The 16,778-nt window shown below is 40.2% G+C and overlaps 4 protein-coding genes across 24 annotated transcripts in view; 2 read left to right on the forward strand and 2 right to left on the reverse strand.

The window, feature by feature from the left end:
- SENP7 (SUMO specific peptidase 7) overlaps positions 1-667 on the reverse strand; it is an 87,766-nt gene extending 87,099 nt beyond the window's left edge. For 3 of the 7 annotated variants that reach the window (XM_045001772.1, XM_045001770.1, XM_045001764.1), the window contains exon 1: positions 624-661. The gene's annotated coding sequence lies outside the window, so the exon portion shown is untranslated. Of the gene's footprint in view, positions 1-383; positions 451-623 lie in introns of those variants that run through there. The other 4 variants (XM_045001773.1, XM_045001767.1, XM_045001776.1 and 1 more) reach the window with 4 other exon arrangements.
- Positions 135-6,918, forward strand: LOC123361692 (putative protein FAM172B). 10 transcript variants are annotated; one of them, XM_045001786.1, is made up of 4 exons: positions 135-906; positions 1,523-1,618; positions 2,251-2,316; positions 4,558-5,989. In XM_045001786.1, exons 2-4 carry the CDS (start codon positions 1,613-1,615, stop codon positions 5,617-5,619), a joined length of 1,134 nt encoding a protein of 377 aa, XP_044857721.1. In that variant the 5' UTR covers positions 135-906; positions 1,523-1,612; the 3' UTR covers positions 5,620-5,989. The 10 variants fall into 10 exon arrangements, with proteins under 10 accessions (XP_044857721.1, XP_044857719.1, XP_044857720.1 ...); XM_045001784.1 differs by having other exon boundaries at positions 138-906; positions 2,248-2,316; positions 4,558-5,984; XM_045001785.1 differs by lacking the exon at positions 135-906 and adding an exon at positions 952-974 and having other exon boundaries at positions 2,248-2,316; positions 4,558-5,984.
- A 266-nt stretch (positions 6,919-7,184) lies between these two features.
- Positions 7,185-11,957, reverse strand: TXNL4B (thioredoxin like 4B). 3 transcript variants are annotated; one of them, XM_045001791.1, is made up of 4 exons: positions 11,814-11,957; positions 9,629-9,797; positions 7,980-8,131; positions 7,185-7,469 (listed from the first exon to the last, which is right to left on the reverse strand). In XM_045001791.1, the coding sequence occupies exons 2-4, from the start codon at positions 9,758-9,760 to the stop codon at positions 7,304-7,306; spliced, it is 450 nt and encodes a 149-aa protein (XP_044857726.1). In that variant the 5' UTR covers positions 9,761-9,797; positions 11,814-11,957; the 3' UTR covers positions 7,185-7,303. The 3 variants fall into 3 exon arrangements, with proteins under 3 accessions (XP_044857726.1, XP_044857727.1, XP_044857728.1); XM_045001792.1 differs by lacking the exon at positions 11,814-11,957 and adding an exon at positions 11,558-11,722; XM_045001793.1 differs by lacking the exon at positions 11,814-11,957 and adding an exon at positions 11,357-11,502.
- On the forward strand, positions 11,938-16,367 carry TRMT10C (tRNA methyltransferase 10C, mitochondrial RNase P subunit). Of its 4 annotated transcripts, none has more exons than XM_045001778.1 (2): positions 11,938-12,081; positions 14,252-16,367. In XM_045001778.1, the coding sequence occupies exon 2, from the start codon at positions 14,283-14,285 to the stop codon at positions 15,582-15,584; it is 1,302 nt and encodes a 433-aa protein (XP_044857713.1). In that variant the 5' UTR covers positions 11,938-12,081; positions 14,252-14,282; the 3' UTR covers positions 15,585-16,367. The 4 variants fall into 4 exon arrangements, with proteins under 4 accessions (XP_044857713.1, XP_044857712.1, XP_044857715.1 ...); XM_045001777.1 differs by having other exon boundaries at positions 11,944-12,123; XM_045001780.1 differs by lacking the exon at positions 11,938-12,081 and adding an exon at positions 12,398-12,415.
- The last annotated feature ends 411 nt before the right edge of the window (positions 16,368-16,778 follow it).

Genomic DNA, 16,778 nt, shown 5'->3' on the forward strand with positions numbered 1-16,778 from the left:
AGCCGCCGCCGCCGCTGCTGCCCCCTCCCGGGTCGGTGCGTGCAGGGTCCTCACAGAGACCCGCTGCCCTCGGTTGTGGGACCCTGCAACATCGCCCCACAAACCCCCAAACACCCCCCACGCCCCACCGGATTCCGCTCGCTCACTGCCCTACAGCCCCCCCCCCACCACCCTCTTGTTCCCCGGACCCTCCCCACAGCCCCACCGGATACCGTCTCCTCCCAGCTCCCACGAAACGCCGGGGCTCACCCCAGACCCTAGCTCCACCAGATTCCACCTCCTCCCATCACCCTACAGCCCCACCAAATACCGTCCTTTCTCAGCACCTGGTGGCCCCACCAGATCATGCCCTTTTCCCTCTCACACCACCCACTGAATACCACCTCCTCACATTGCTCCTGTACCCCGTCGTTGTTTCCCCGCAAGCTCGGCTTTACTCCTGTCTCACTGGTCTTTCTTTAGTGTCACAGCAATGGCCCCATGCTCTGTTCCCGTGTCCTTCAATTAACTACCGTATTTCCTTCAGAATCTAATCCTCTTTTCATTTTAATCCCCACTGTTACCAACGCACCGAAGAAATAAAAATTTTGTTTTGACTGGATTTCAAAAAACACCCCACATACCCTTAAATTTGCTCTCTGTCCTCAGGCTAACTATTGGGCCTTCCACTTTCATACAAGGTTCCCTATAAAAGCAACTAATTGTTATTTAATTTTACTGAAATGTGGGCTGAGGAGGCAGGTGGTATCAAGAACAAGTCTTCCAGTATAGGGAATTGAAACAACATGGGGAATTGATCAAGCAAACACACACCTAAATATACAACAGCTATCAAAAATTCTCACATCTTGCCCGGTTGAGACTGAATCCCTGATCCTGGTCAAGATCAAGAGAGGTTGTAATGAGGTTGGAATCAGATCTTAATTGTACTTGAATTCATAAAGTCTTATTTATCTGGTCCTCCAGTAGGATTGGTAAGTGCAGATACCTGCTTCTGTGTGGAGCTCTATTAAAGCCACTGGGGCTGTTTGGAGACACAGGTGTTCCCCCTTATGGATCAGTGTGCAGGATTGGGACCTAATAAATTGCATTTCTGGTGATAGCTTTCAGCAATTGCTCCTACTGTGAACTTTGTAAGTGTTAGTACAGATGAGATAGAAATATTTTCAGCACTGTTTCAGAAAGTGAAGTCACAAGCACCCTTTGATGTGGTATTGAAAATAGATTTTTCCTCTCTTTAGTAGTACTTAAAGCATTTTTGTATCAGGTCTGGGGAAGTACTTGCTGAAAACCAGTGTTGGCAACTCAACTCAGTATTGTAAAAAAGGCTTTAATCTTGACACTGTCGAGTATAGTCAAAGTCTGAGAATGATATTTTAGATCATAACTTACAGACTTTCAAACCCCAGGTGTATGACCTGACACAATAGCTTCTGACACCTTTTACAGCCCCCAAAGGAGGTACATAACAAATTAGTGAAGTTGAAAGCTTGAAATAACATAGGTTTCTTTTCTTTAAAAGAGTGAAGACTTCTCCAACCTCAGATTCAAGGTTTTGCTTCTCTGATAACTAAATTTACAAGAAGTGGTGAGATAAGTGGGTCTTGCTGGAATGGAGGTAAACTTGGATTTTAAACCTCATAAAAGACAGTATTTTTTTGTTGTTTGTTTTGGTCTTTTTTTTGTAGTAGTAGTAGTAGTGCTCCAAACATGCTAGGTGCTGTACAAACACAAGATGATAAAATCTCAGCCCAGCAGGCCTTACCGTTGAGACTTAGTACATCGGAGGAGAGTTAATTTTTCATTTGAATATATATTTTGACATGAATTTAGTATTTGTAAAAGGTACCAGATTGACAGCTCTGAATCCTGCACTCCTATTTATTTATATCCACAGAAGATGCAGCACAGACTGGAGTGCTTCACCTTTTTAAAGTTTAATTCTATCACTCAGGGACAAATACAGTGAGACTGCACTAATTGCCGTCTGAAGTCACTGCTTTTTAAATCTGGAGATGATACTGCTGCAAAAAAATCCCTCTTCCCAACTAATAGGGTTATAATTTATAATTTGCTTTTGATCAAAAAGTCTTAGGTATAAATGATTGTAAATTGCTTCAAAACTTTATAGTTGTACTTATTTTTTGGGGTAGGGGGCTTGTGGAGACATGTAGCCACAACGAAAAAGACTCATTTACTACATTTATGTACATTTACATTAATATATTACTGTTTCATCCATAACAGCAGAATCCCAAGACAGAGCTGAATGAAATCACCATAAGCCCTTCCCAGTGCCCTAAAGTAAACGTGGATGTAAGTATATGTTCCTAGTTAGATTTACAGGATTTAATCTGGTATCATATAAATGCTCTCTTTTTTGTGGACATTTAAAGAATAATAATGTATCTAGAATAAGCGAGGTGAGATGCTGTGTACTATTAGGCTATGATCTTGGGGATATTTTGGTTGGGTGGCAGTCTGCTAGTGAATAGCTTCTTCCTTTTCCCAGACTGTCATCACCTTACTCTGTGTAGTTTCTTACCCTGACATTTGCCTTCAACCACCTCCCACTATGTCGCTTTGAGGAACAGACATCCATATATGCAGCTCCTCCTATATTAAATGTTCTCTCCGCCACAGGAATTGTCCTCACTTCAGTGCTACATCCAACATACTGTGGTCCTTGTGTACTTCCCTTCCTGAAATACATATTCATTCTCTTATCTTCACCGACCTTCCCAAAGATTGGGAGAATCCTAGGTGACCATCTGAAGCTAATACTTGTTTGTTTAATAAACTAGTTAGTTTTAAATGCAAAACATGTTTTGATAAACTTATTTTTCTCCCCCTTATGTATTCAGCATATTTAAGATAGTTTTATTTAATGCAAAAAATTTAAAATGCTATTTTTATGCAGTTGTAATTGAATTCCAATTTTCCTCCAACTGCAGGTTGACAGAAATCACAAGTAAAAAAATAATTATAATCTAGTAAATAACAAATGTAATTTACCATTTTAAAATATAATAAAAATGTAGAAGTTAAGACTCTTAATAAATGTATGCTAAGCTATATAATTGCTTAAATAAATGTGTACAGATATAATGAATCTATTTGACTAGCAATAAGGAGTACCAAATTTAGTGTAAAGGCTACATTTATGTGCAAATCAATATGTTTTAATGTTCACCAGTCAATGAGAATCAACCTTTCTTTAGGAAAATAATTAAAAAATACAAATGCGAAACAAAATTAAGATCAATTATTTAAATCAAGGTATTCTGTTTGCTGATTGAAATCATAGTTAAAATTCGTGATTTATAGCATCATAGAAATGTAGCACTGAAAGAGACTTCAAGAGGTCATCTAGTCCATCCCTCCATGCTGACACAGGACCAAGTATACCTAGACCTGTGATACTCAGACATCAGTAGTTCAGAAGCCAAATTAGAGGTCAACATTATCCAAAAGAGCCACAGTAGTGTGAAGTCATTGTTCTATTTACTATATATATATACATACACACACACACTCTCACAGAAAAATGACTAAGTATTATTTTTATCAACTACAATTGATAAATAACACAGTAAAAGCATCCTGATTGGTTAATAACTTAGATTGGTTAATAATTAAATCACACAGTGTTTTGATATGTGTTTTGATATCATGTGCTGCAAAGAGCAGCAGGAGATGCATTAAAAAGCCACTTGCAGCTGGCGAGCCTCAGTCTGAGTACAATTGACCTAGAGCATCTTGACAGGTGTTTGTCTAACCTGTTCTTAAAAACCTCTCACTCTGACTTAAATCAATCCACCAGGCACCGTTTTATTCAAGTACCCTGGTTTAAGTCAAACCATTTATCAAATTTAAAATTACTGTACACAAACAGACAACACTAAAAGAAACTGTCTATGATTATGGGAGTTCTGTGCCAGCAGCTCTCCCTGCTGCTAGCACAGAACTCCTGTCAAAGCAGTATTGCAGCTGCATGAAGGGCTAGCTTTCACTCTCCCACCTACACTAAAGGGTTGTGGGGAGGAGACTGATAGAAAAATGGATAAAAATGTTAAGCTGTACACAAAGCCTAAACATATACCAAACTCTTGCTGCTGCAATTTTGATCAGTTACAATAGAGGGCAATCAAAAAAGTACACTGCCTAAAACAGAGGTTCTCAGGGTTTTTTTTAATTTTAAAAGATTAATCAAATCAATCTTAAAAGACAGATTTTCTTGTGGACCTTCTCCCTTCCCATTCATGATTGTGTGTATCACTTTATCTCCCATTCTTGATCCTATAACCTCCTTTTGGCAACTCTAGCAATTGTTTGTGGCAAAATAGAGTTAGGAAAGTACTGTGTGTTTTTAGCCTCTTTTAATGTAATTTAGCAATCAGAAGGCAGGGAGTAGCCAGCTTGGTGAAGACTAGCAAATATTCTGTGTCCCATGTGTAGTCCATATGCCACAATTTCAGAATCAGTGGCATGAGAAGTTATGTTTAAAAAAATAAACCAAGTTTACAGTTGTAATGGCATCATCTGTTTTATTTGTAGGTGTTGCAAATGGAGCAGGAGTTAAGCTTCAGGAAACTAGTAGAGAGTTCAGAGTGTCCAGAACAACTGAAATACGACTTCGCCAAAAATGGTGAACTGAAGCATCTAGATACCAATGAGCCCTTTGTCTTTAATTATTTCAAAAATGCACATGAGAGTAACCATAAACGCTATCAAGTTCTGGGGCAACTTATAACACAGTATGTTTATGAGCTCCTGGAAAGAGTCTGCAAGCTTCAGAAAGTCCACATCCCAACAGATGCTACAGAAGATGAACCCAGGAGTTTCTTTTTCATCAGCGAGAAAGCATTAACTAATTCCTCAAGCCTAATCGTGCTCCTACAAGACCGTGGAGTCTTTCGGGCTGGTCAATGGGGGCTAAAGACCATAATCCATGAGGGCCTGGACCATGGAACTCAAATACCATTCATTAAAACAGCCCTTCAGTGCTATGGAGGAGTGATTGTTTTAAATCCCAATGACAATTTCATTGATCTGAAGATGGAAGATGAGTGGTTAAGTTTATCTACCAAGGAAGAATCTTCCACTGTAAATTCCTCCTGGTGGATCCCAAAAAGGTGCAGCAGCAGCTCCGAAGAGCACACTATTTACATTTGGGATAATTTTATTTCAAAGAGCGCAGCCAAGAATGTGGCCTTCATTGCCCATGGCTATGGAGGTTTGGTTTTCATCAACCTGCTCATTCAGAGAACATGGGAAGTGATGAATAAAGTGTATTCTGTGGCACTTATTGACTCCATGCACCACACGTTACACCAGGTGAAAAATAATCCAGAAGTGCAAGAATGGATACAGAAACATTGCCGTGAATGGGTAACAAACAGTAAACCTCTAGATAGACCCACAGGTTCCCTTGTGAAAGTGGACTGTCCTACAGTCTCTGCTGGGACCGAAAAATACAGTTTAGCACCATCCTCCACCTTACAGGCCATTTTCAAGTACCTGAAGAGCACACTGAAAGCTAAGAACACAGTAACTTTATCTCGTTCTCCTATTGTAACAAGGAGCAGTAAAAATAAGAAGAGAAACAATACATGCTGAAGTTTTTCAGGACTCTTCTCTCTCTTTAAAACCACTCCATGGAAGCTTGAAACTGAAGCTGCCATGTTGGTTTCCTTGCACTGCAGAGTGATTTATGGCCATAAGGGTGGTATTGCATTTCTGATTTTAAATGTTGTTGAAAAACTAATTGGGAGAACAAATAAAGTTATCACCAAACATTAGAAAAGTTTGGTCTTTTCTTTTTGGAAGCTAATTCTTGCAATTTCAAAAAAATAATTCATGGGAGCTTTAAACTTGAGCTCTGCTGTTATTCCTGCACTTTAAAATGGTACATAGTAACGGTGTGAAGTTGAGCCAGAGTTTACCTGTGTTGATTCTGGAAGCTTATGTTGTGAAGTCTGTGCATATCTAAGCTAAGTAGATTTTGTCAGCAAAAAATCCGTAAATTTCACTGTAAAGGGCAATTTGGCATATGAGATTAATGCTAAAGACCCCACAAATCTAACATTAGCCTATCCACTCACCTGGCAATGCCCAGCAGTTCCTTATATATTCCCCAATATTTTTTCCAGTCTTGTTTTGGATGTCTCAAGCACAGGGGCTTCTACTGCTTCCCTTTAAAGACTAGTCTGTCATCTAAAGATTCTTCACTGAACCATACATTACCACCTTCCTCCAGTCAGAGAAATGAGATAATCTAAACATAATATACAGTGGACCAAATTTATTATCAGTGTCACTCCAATGAAACCAGTGAGATTACTCTAGTAATTAATTTGGCCTCATTTAACTCCTTTTCAGACTGAATTATTGCGGTGGAAATACTGCAGTGTAGTTACCTGGACGAATTAAAAAAAAATAGAAACTTGGCATAAAAAAAAGCAACCTGTAATTAAAAAATGACCATATATGAAAAATTACATTACTGTTTCTCCCCTTTCCTCGGCAGTCTCATTTCAAACTGGGGTTGGGAGCATAGAAAGAGCTCTTTACACCTCCATAGTCAGATTGTGCAAACTGATTGAATCTCGGCATGTTGGCAAGTAAAATAACCCCCATTATTTGTATAGTAAATGGAAACAAAATGGCTATTCTTGGCTCCTATTTGCATCAGTGGGAGTTAAGGATGCTCAAGTCCTTTCAAGATTGAGCGTTAAAATATGTCAGAACGTTAATGTTTAGTTGTGGCCTCAGTTTCCATTTTGGCCAGGATCTTTTGAGGGTATGGTTGTGCCTGAAGGATGAGTAATACTTTCCCTCTATCCTTTTGCTCAATGGTACACTTAACCACGCTCTGCTGCTGCTTCTAGGAATTCCCACTCCACTGCTAGCAATAAGAGACAGAATTATTTACTTACATAGGAAGGCGGTAGTTGGTGAAATATGCAAAATAGAAGGGTTATTTTAAAACAAAAATGAAAAAAAGTCAATTGTTTGCATACTGTTCCTACTGAGAATAGTATTAAGTGATCACAAAGCAGTACATGCTCATGCTTTAATGTGATTTGTTCACTCACCAATGTCACATTAGAGATACTTTCACTCTCAAAACACCATTTCATAACCATTAGATAGTGTGCATCTCAGAGAATAATTTATGTGACTCATATAAGTAAACATGTACCTTTATTTATAAGAAAGTGACAGAATGTCTGTCTTCAAAGGGTGACCAATATGATCTTCAAGATGAATTCACAAGTTTTGCTCATCTCAAATCAATATTTTAAATTCCTTGATAGAGAAGGTCGTATTTGGGAACATTTTTTGGATCAATAGGACTTCGTACAATGAGCTTTCCACGCATTGCTCCACGGTAAATCACTTCAATCAAATCTATGAAGTCTTGCTTTGTTTTAAAGCTTCCCACAAATTTAGTGTGATCTGGAGACCTATGTAGCAGATAAAGACAGTAGAAATGTAAATGTCCATTAAAGTGTATGAAACAAACTTTTTAAAGATATGAAAACTTATACAACAGAAAGGAGAATTTTGATTTAGTCATTCTTATGGCTTGAACCACTCTGGTATGGTATACATGAAGTAAAGAGACAAGGCAATATAGGAATTATTGTGACCAGACCTCAAAAACCTAGAAAAATGTGGTGGTATGACCAAGAATTTAACATGGCGAACAGAGTCAAGTGTGAGATTATACTGCACATCATCTGTGAAATGTATCAAAGAGGTTTTTTACACAGTACTAAACAAGAGGGTATTTCAAAATGGAAGGCGTAGTTCAGCATCTCTGCCCATTCATTACCCTGCCTTCTCTCTTTCAATATTCATGCAACTACTGACAAAGGAAAGTACAGTTTTCTCAAGCCAGCTAATAAGATAACACAGGCAGAGGCTATGCTAATGATGGTAAACAGAAGAGAACCTCATGCAAACTGACGTACCCATAATCCACTTTCATGTGCTGTCCATTGAAGAAAAAGACAGTAGATGGAATATAACTGATGTCAAAATACTGGGTGTACACTGGCACCTTGTTCACATCCACCAAGTAAATGGCTGCCATTTTACTTAAGTCATGAGATGTCTTTGCAAGCTTTAGAAATTGAGAAAGACATGATAAAAACAGATTTTAACATGAGTAGGCAAAACATGCCAAGTTTAAAAGCACAGCTGTAATTGCTAACCTTGTTTTTTAAATAAGGGAGAGTCAGAAGTAGTGAAAGACTGATCTTCATCTTTAACAAAATTATTTTATAATTAATTCATAATCGGGTTGCTGCTTTGAGCACATGCTTTTTTTCCAATATCAAGTTTTGGTCACTAAAGAATCAGTTGTGCAAGCATAAGGAAGCAAAGACCTCTCTCATGGCAATTCATTATCAGATGGAGAAATGTTTGTCTTATGAGAAGACACCATGGATATTTTAACATTACTGAATTTTAAATATAAATATTAGTCTATCTTGTTTCAAACATAAGCAGCATGGACTAGTGATCGTAGCATGAGACCTGGTAACAGAAATGCCTGATTTCTAAGATCACTTCTACCACTTATATGGCCAAGAGCAAATATTTAACTTCCCTTTGTGTGCATTCACACTGGGGAAAAAAATCAATCCTGTAATTCCTTGGCAGCAATGGTGGAAGCTGTATTATAGAAAGGGTATAGCTGTTTTCATTACTGTGTAGTCTAACTGCTCAGGTGAAAGAATCCGGAAGAAATCCTGGCTCCACTGAAGTCAATGGCAAAACTCCCACTGACTTCAGTGGGGCTAGGCTATAACGCCATGTCTTTATTCTCTCTGTGAGGTGCCCTGCACCCCTAATTGTACTATATGCAAATGCTATAAAGTTTATATTCACTTTTCAGTTTCAAAGTGCTTTGCAAACAATGATTAAGGCTATGATTTAGTCATAGGTATTTTTAGTAAAAGTTATGGACAGGTCACACATAATAAACAAAATTTAACAGCCTGTGTGTGACCTGTCCATGACTTATACTAAAAATACCTGTGTTTAAATGGGGGAGGGTCACGCTGGGTGTGGCGGGGGGGCGGTGCTCCTGGTTAGGGTGCCTGGGGCCAGCAGCTCCAGCTGCCAGAGGCCGCATACTGCAGCTGCTCCAGCTGTCTGTCTGAGGACTCTTGCCCGGGGTCATGGACACTCCAGCCAGCTGGCTGGGGACCACTGCCCAGGGCCGTGGACTGCTGCTGCTCTGGCTTGCCAGCCAGGGACTGCTGCCCAGGGTCGTGGACTGCAGTAGCTGGCCCTGGAGCCAGCTGCTTGGGTGGCCCTGGGGTCAACCACACTGGCCCCTGCAGAAGTCACGGAAAGTCATGGAATCTGTGACCTCTGTGACAGACACGGATCCCTAACAATGATTAATTTGTACCACACTCTTACGAAGGGAGTGAAGTATTCTCTAATTACTTCACTTTACATTTCATTACCAGTGCAGTAATAACTTAATAGTAACCTGGCTCCTTCTATATTATGTGATAGTATCACATGTCATTTCATTCTGTTGCACTAAATGTGTATGTAATGATTGGCATAGCATCAATAAAAGGTTTTTAAAAATTGCTCTTACAATATCATCCAATTGCAGACAAACAGGATCATCATCTTTCCCAAATCGAAGAACCAAAACTTTCTCTGCTACACTTTTTATTGCCTGATCCACTTCCTTTTTACTGGTCAGCTTGGGCAACAGGAAGCTCATCTTGATTGAAAATGGCTCCAGACATCAGACACTGTATCTAATTATTAAAAGAGAGAGAGACTGTCAAAATTAGTAAACCTGCCTCCATACCACACACAAAAAAAGTAGTTGATTAGATAATGAGCCCATCTTTAAGTGTTTGCTCAAGGCAGTCTAATCTATTAGGATTTCTTTTTTTAAGGGGCAAGAGAAAAACATACTGCTCCAAATACTAAAAATTAAATACTGTATCACTAAACAGTCCAGCATTCTGCAAAAGAAAGAACAGCTTACTTACATACCTATCTATTATATCAAAGGCTTCAGAGAGAGTTGCACACAGACTTAAAGATTATCAATTTTAAAAACAACATTTAAAAAAGGCCGTGTGAATTATTTAAATATGGGACTATTACCGAAGAAGGTGATATATGGGATATAAAGATGTGAGAGGAAAAAAAGGATAGTGTTGTGAGCAGCTGGAGAAAAAGTAGGTCCCTAAAGACAAGCGGGGAGCTATCAATTTACTGCAGTTCTATCTAGTTAGTTCAGTTATATCAAAAAGGTCTGGAAAGGTATAACACAAGGATCGGCAACCTTTGGCAAGCGGCCCGCCAGGGTAAGCACCCTGGTGGGCAGGACCAGTTTTTTTACCTGCCGTGTCCGCAGGTTTGGCCGATCGCATCTCCCATTGGCTGCGGTTTGCCGTCCCAGGCCAATGGAGGCGGTGGGAAGCGGCGCGGGCTGAGGGATGTGCTGGATGCCGCTTCCCACCGCCCCCAATGGCCTGGGACGGCGAACTGCGGCCAGTGGGAGATGCGATCGGCCAAACCTGCAGACACAGCAGGTAAAGAAAACCGTCCTAGCCGCGGGCCAAAGGTTGCCAATTCCTGGTATAACAGAAGACCTGTTGAAGAACATACATTGTTGACAGTAAATATAAGATATGATGCACTCAGAAAACCAAATCTTCTATGCCACAGCATGTCCACTTAGGGTGATCAGATGTACTGATATTGGGGGCTATGTTTTATATGGGCAACTATTACTACCCCTACCCCCAAAAAAGTGTCCCAATGTTTCACCCTTGCTATCTGGTCACCCTATGTGCACTTTACATGCACAGTCTAAATCAGTGGTCCCCAATCTTTATGGGAGGCTGTCAACTTTCACCAGATTGAGACCTCAGCTGTACCAGCCACCAAATAAAATGTTTGAGATCTGAGAGACACCTATTAGATCACTCAGTACAGCTCCCTGCCAAAGGACTGCCCCCTTCAGCACATTTTCTAGCACTTTGTCTAGTCTAAAATAACTTATGCAATGGAGTTGCAATCACTTCGTTTGGGAGACTGTTCTACACCACAGTACATCTCACTCTCCCAGGAACTTATTTCCCCAGATAATCAGCTCCAAATTTTTCTTTATCACATTATTATATCCCCATATACCACACTATGTAATTCCTCTACATCACAGATGTTTACACCGGTCAATATTTCTTTACTGTTATTGCATCTTCTTCAACCTCCTCCCTAGTCTTCATCTAGCCAAGCTCTAATATTTTGCTCTTTTAACCTCCTCCTCACGTCGGGCTTTCCAGATAATTTCTGTTACCCTGCTCTGGACTCCTTCCAGGTTGTCAATGTTGTTCTGGTACCGAGCAACGGATGGACTGACATCCCTGCTGCAGACACGGCAGAGCAAGGTGCTGCGTCCATTGTCCTGTGGAGCATGAAGCCTTTTGAGGAGAGAACTGAGCCTAGGGGCTCCTCGGAGCCATAGAAAGAGGATCTGATACGAACACCCTTCCCCCACCTTGGGACATGAGGCCCCTGCATCTGCAGCCTCGCTCAGTCACACGGACTTCTGGCCGCCAAGTGCCACTGCAAACTCCTGCCCATCCCCCGCCACCACTGGGCTCCCCCGTCTCGTCCCAGTGTGAGCCCTGGAACCTGCCCCGAGCTCCAGCTGCCCCCGCATGCAGGCAGCGCCGTAGGTCCCTGGGGGAAGGTAGGAACCTAGATTTGCAGCTGCAGAACCCTGAGGACCCGGACTGGGGGACACCGCGCACCTGAGGGGAAATGGAGGCATCGGACCCAAGGATCGAACCGCCACGCCCGTCTGTCGGACAGAACCATTCAGCGCGCACGCGCAGATCCTACCCCCTGATTGGCCAGAAACCGAAGCCAATCAGAGAGGCCGAAAAGCAGGCCAGCCCAGCGGCGCGGCTGCTGGAGCTTTTTCCCCTTCCGAGTGACGGGGAGGTGGGTCCGGTACTGAGACCCCTCCGGCTAGAAGCGGAAGCGCGGCGAGTCGGAGGGTTCTGGAGGTGGGACTGGGTAGGTCGGAGCGAGAGGCACGTGGGGAGCGGTGCCCTGCAGGTGCGTGTCCAGGGGCGGGCACAGGGCGCCGAGTTTCCAGACTCCCCGGGGTCCTGCAGCGGGAGGCCCCGCCCCATGGGGGCCCCCTGGCAGTGGGGGGAGGGTAGGCACCGACCCGACCTCTCGCCTGCTGCGGGGCGGCCTGTAAAGCAGCTGCTCCCGATACCGGTCCCGGTGTCACGCGTGGGGCGGGGGGAGGCCCTGTCTGGATCACTGGGCCCCGCATGCGTGCACGCCCTCCACCCATCTGTGCAGTAGGGATAATAATGTTCACTGGAGACTGAACGATAATGTATGAACAGTGCTTTGAAATGTAAAATGTATGTGTAATGGCTAAGCATTGTGGGTTAGTTTTAAAATCGTTTTAAAATCATTTACTTCTGCAGTTTTCAGTAGAAGGGACAAGCAAGTTCTTTAACTCAAATGATCACCTCATCACAGACCTTACAACTTGAGTTTCTGTACCTGTGTTATGGAAAACATAGCAGAATTATTTGTTCAACTAAGATAGTTTAGCTTCTGAGAGACCTAGCAGTAAAACTGTTTAAAAGAGGGGTGTGTTTCCTGTGTTTTTAAAATACAAAATAACATATTTTTCTGTGTTCCATACCCAGGTTCTTCTAAAGAGATATTTAGAGCTTTCAGCAAAAATGAATCAGTAGCAAATACACTCAGTACTGGACAAACCTAGAGATAACATGGCTTTATTGGAAAACTTGGGTCAAATCCTTACTTGATTTAAATAAGCACAGATCCATTTACTTCATTGGAGCTATGCCACATTAAATTACCTGAGTCTGGGCCTCATATGTTTTTTCTTTATGTGCATTCTCTCATGTGAATTTTTTATTTTAGTACCTTAATGTCATATTTGAAGTATATAATTTGTTAAAGACTCAGTGGTTTGTTTTTGTCCTGTTCCACAGAATGAAACATTTTTATTTCACTGTCCTGTAAATTGTACTATCTCTTTCTTTCAATGTTGATAATTCATATTAACAATTTTATTGTGAGTTGTCCATCAACTTTATATAGTCTGTCTTTTTCATTACATTAGTCAGTTAAATTTTGCTGCAGTCATAGCATCTCAAAATAGTGGCATATTTACAGAATATTTTGTTTTATTTGTTGCCTGTTTATACTTTTTTTTTTAAATTAAAGAAACTAGGTTTAACTTCTTTTTAAAATAAGGACACTTTAAGTTCCAGCTGGCATAGTAAATAAAGATTATAGGATAAATTTTTTTATGTGTAACTTATTTTTGCTTTTAATTTGTTTAGAGTTCAGTTTGAAAATATTAATTTGTTCATTGGCTCTACGTAGGGTTGGCCATGGGGAGAAAAGATAAGAAAAAACAGCTTAGTTACTTCTCTTTTAGGCCCAGTTATGCAAACACTTAAGCTTGTTTGCTTAACTTTACTTGTGTGATGACTCCTGTTGAAATTAATGGGACCACTCATATGAGTAAAGCTATATATGTGCTTTTCTGTTTACAGGATTGGGGCTTTAGGCTTAGATTTATTCACATGCATAACTTTACATATTGTGAGTAGTCACATTAGCTTCAATGACAGCAAAAAATTAAGCTCATAAGCCTGCAGAAGTTTGCCAAGGGCGCTTCCCTGCTTTACCGTTACATTTCAAAAAGATAAGCATTAGTGATGTGAAAATTTTCTGGAAAAACTACTCAAAAAGAAATCATCACCCACACTGTCACCCCACAAGTAGAATGAGTTGTAGTTCTGTGGTCTGCATCTATGAAAGCATTCACGGCATCTGTGTGCAATGGCATTCTTCCATCAGAAAGCTTCCTATCTACAAATGACATACAAGAGTGATTGAAGTGGGAGGGTTGAAACATATTTAAGTATTGTTTGACTTGACTTGGAATTATATGCGCAGCTGATTTAAGCAACCATGCTAACTGCTGTTTCCTCCAGTAGCAGCATCACCTTTATTTTCTTTTAGAGACATTAAAAATGTAAAAATCCAATTAGAATGTTGATATCAAGTGCTAAGAAGTAACTTCCTGTTCATCTGAGGAGTTCCGGTTAGAAGCAGATTGAGGTTTTTCTCACATCTGTAACTACTGATTTTGTTTTTCTTTCTTTTGTTACCATTTTTGCAGATAACTGCTTGGACACAACAGTCTCCTAAATATGAAGTTTTTTAATATGGTTCTGAGAAGCATTGTGAAACATTCTGTTTTTCCGTTTGCTATGCAGAATGGGACCAAAAAATATTTGTTTTTAACAGCTCCCCAGAGGTCATTTCCATGTAGAACACTGATTTTGTCTCCTGCCCTCAAGAAGCAGATTTCATCCAGCCCTACTGAGAAGCTAGATTTGGATGGGTGGAAAAATGTCATGAGATCTGGAATGCAAGAGGAAGTCAGTGAGACATCTGAGAGTGAGGAGGATTCCACTTTAGCTGCCACAAGGGAACTTGTGGAGATGTGGAGGCTAGCTGGCAAAACGGTTCCAGAAAATATCAGTGAAGAAGAGTTAAAGACCCTTATGGAATGTTCCACTAAGTCATCCAAAAAGAAGTATTTAAAATACTTAGCTGTCAAAGAAAAACTGAAGAAAGCTAGTAAAGTAAAGCAGGAAAAGCAAAAGGAAGCAAAGAAGGAAAGGCTGGAAAAGGCTAAAGAAAATGATACTGGTGAGCTGAAGAATACTTTCTTATTGCAGTTTTGGTCAAAGTCTATGGATAAGGTGTATAACTGGAGGGCTGCTCAGGCTATGATCTTTGGCCAGCCTCTAGTATTTGACATGGCTTATGAAAATTTCATGTCACGTAGAGAAATGGAGAACACAGTGAATCAGCTAATGGAGACCGAAGGGTGGAATCGAAGAGCTATTGATCCTTTTCATTTACATTTCTGTAATCTCAAAGTTGATGGCCCATATCATAAAGAATTTGCTAAGCGCTATGGGGAGGCATGGAACAATTTACTTGTGACTGTGACGGAACAGTCTCACACAGATGTCTTTCCAAAAGACAAGCTCATCTACTTAACTGCTGACTCTCCCAATGTAATGAAGACATTTGAGCATGATAAAATCTATATAGTTGGATCAATGGTTGACAGGAGTATACAGACCGGAATCTCTCTTGCACATGCAAAACGCTTGAAATTAACAACTGAACGTCTTCCACTCGAGAGGTACTTGAAGTGGGAAACTGGTGCCAAAAATCTCACATTGGACCAAATGATTCGTATTTTATTAACTTTAAAAGACACTGAAGATTGGATGGAGGCGCTGAAATTTGTTCCAAAAAGAAAATACGAAGCTTTTGTAGATACATCTTTATATTCAAAGCATAAAACTGATACAGGGCGAAGAACAAGGGTGTCTGAATTTAGCAATAGTCAGGAAAAGGTAAAGAAGCCCTTTGCAGAGAATTCCTTCAGGAAGCAAACACAGAAAAAATGGTGGGTAGCTGAAGAATCTTAAGGGAAAATTATACTGTTAATAGCCTTAAATTTCCATTTACTTCTGTGGGAATTTGATGAAAAACTGAAGGGTAAAAGAGTGACTAGAACTTCTGCCTGATATGAGTTTTTTATAACCTTTGTATTGCAGTTATTTAAACAGAAACTTGACAGGATTGGGGGGAGGGGGTGAGAGGTGGAGAATCCATGTGAAGAAAAGCTGTGATAATCAAATCTACAAATAGCACCATAAGAAAGAATGTAATTAAATTTAATAAAACTGGTGAATATATTCAACACCAAATGCTGTAATGCACTTGATTAGTTCATGGACTGAAATATGGTAAATATAGGAATTGTAAGAGGCTAGTTGGATATCAGTAATGTAAAGGATGTAATGCAAATGCCTCAGTAAATGTTTGCAAACCGTAGCCTTTCTGTCTGTTTACAAGTCTAATAATGTCTTGAATACTGATCTTAGAATGTAGCTAATTTGCCCATTGGCTTGTACCCTAGTGAATAAGTTGTGGTTTTGTTTTCCTAGAGTTTTCTTTGTTTTTTAGAAAGATCTCATGATGAGGATGCATGATTTATTCAAAGTATTTTAGTATCTGATTTGATGCCTTGCGAATGTAAACCTAAAACAATCAGACCTGTGGTTCTAAAATTTACTCACCTTGTGGAAGTGAGCTATGTGGGCCAATGTAAGACTTTTTAATATATGTTTTTGTCCTTTTATCATATGGATTTTCCAATCCTCTACAGCTTTTGAAAATAATAAACACTGATACTTGTAATACTCCTAGAGGCAGAGACTCTTTAAATGTGACAGTACTGTACTGAAAATACACAACACTTATCGGTTATGCACTGAGTTTAAATTACTGATGTAGGTGGAAATGACTGTTCAAACTGTAGAATAGTTTTTTCCCCCCACCTTTGAAAAAGCCTTTACATGTCACAGTCCTAGTTACCCTGTTCCTAAGAGCAGTGAGAATGGGACAATTTCCCTATCTTGCCTGCAAAAATTTAAACAGAAGTGTCATGACTTTAATGGGGGGCTGACTAGACTTTTTACACAGGAACAAGTTGAAAAGTTAAAGGTAGACTAGTTTACCTTCATATTTTAAACAGGATATCTTGCTAGATGTGACTGAAAAAAAATATTGCTGATCAAAAGAATCTAACACTGGACTATACAGTTATTCTCTTTTTC

This window comes from Mauremys mutica, chromosome 1 (genome assembly GCF_020497125.1).
Source record: "Mauremys mutica isolate MM-2020 ecotype Southern chromosome 1, ASM2049712v1, whole genome shotgun sequence".
NCBI lineage: Eukaryota > Metazoa > Chordata > Testudines > Geoemydidae > Mauremys > Mauremys mutica.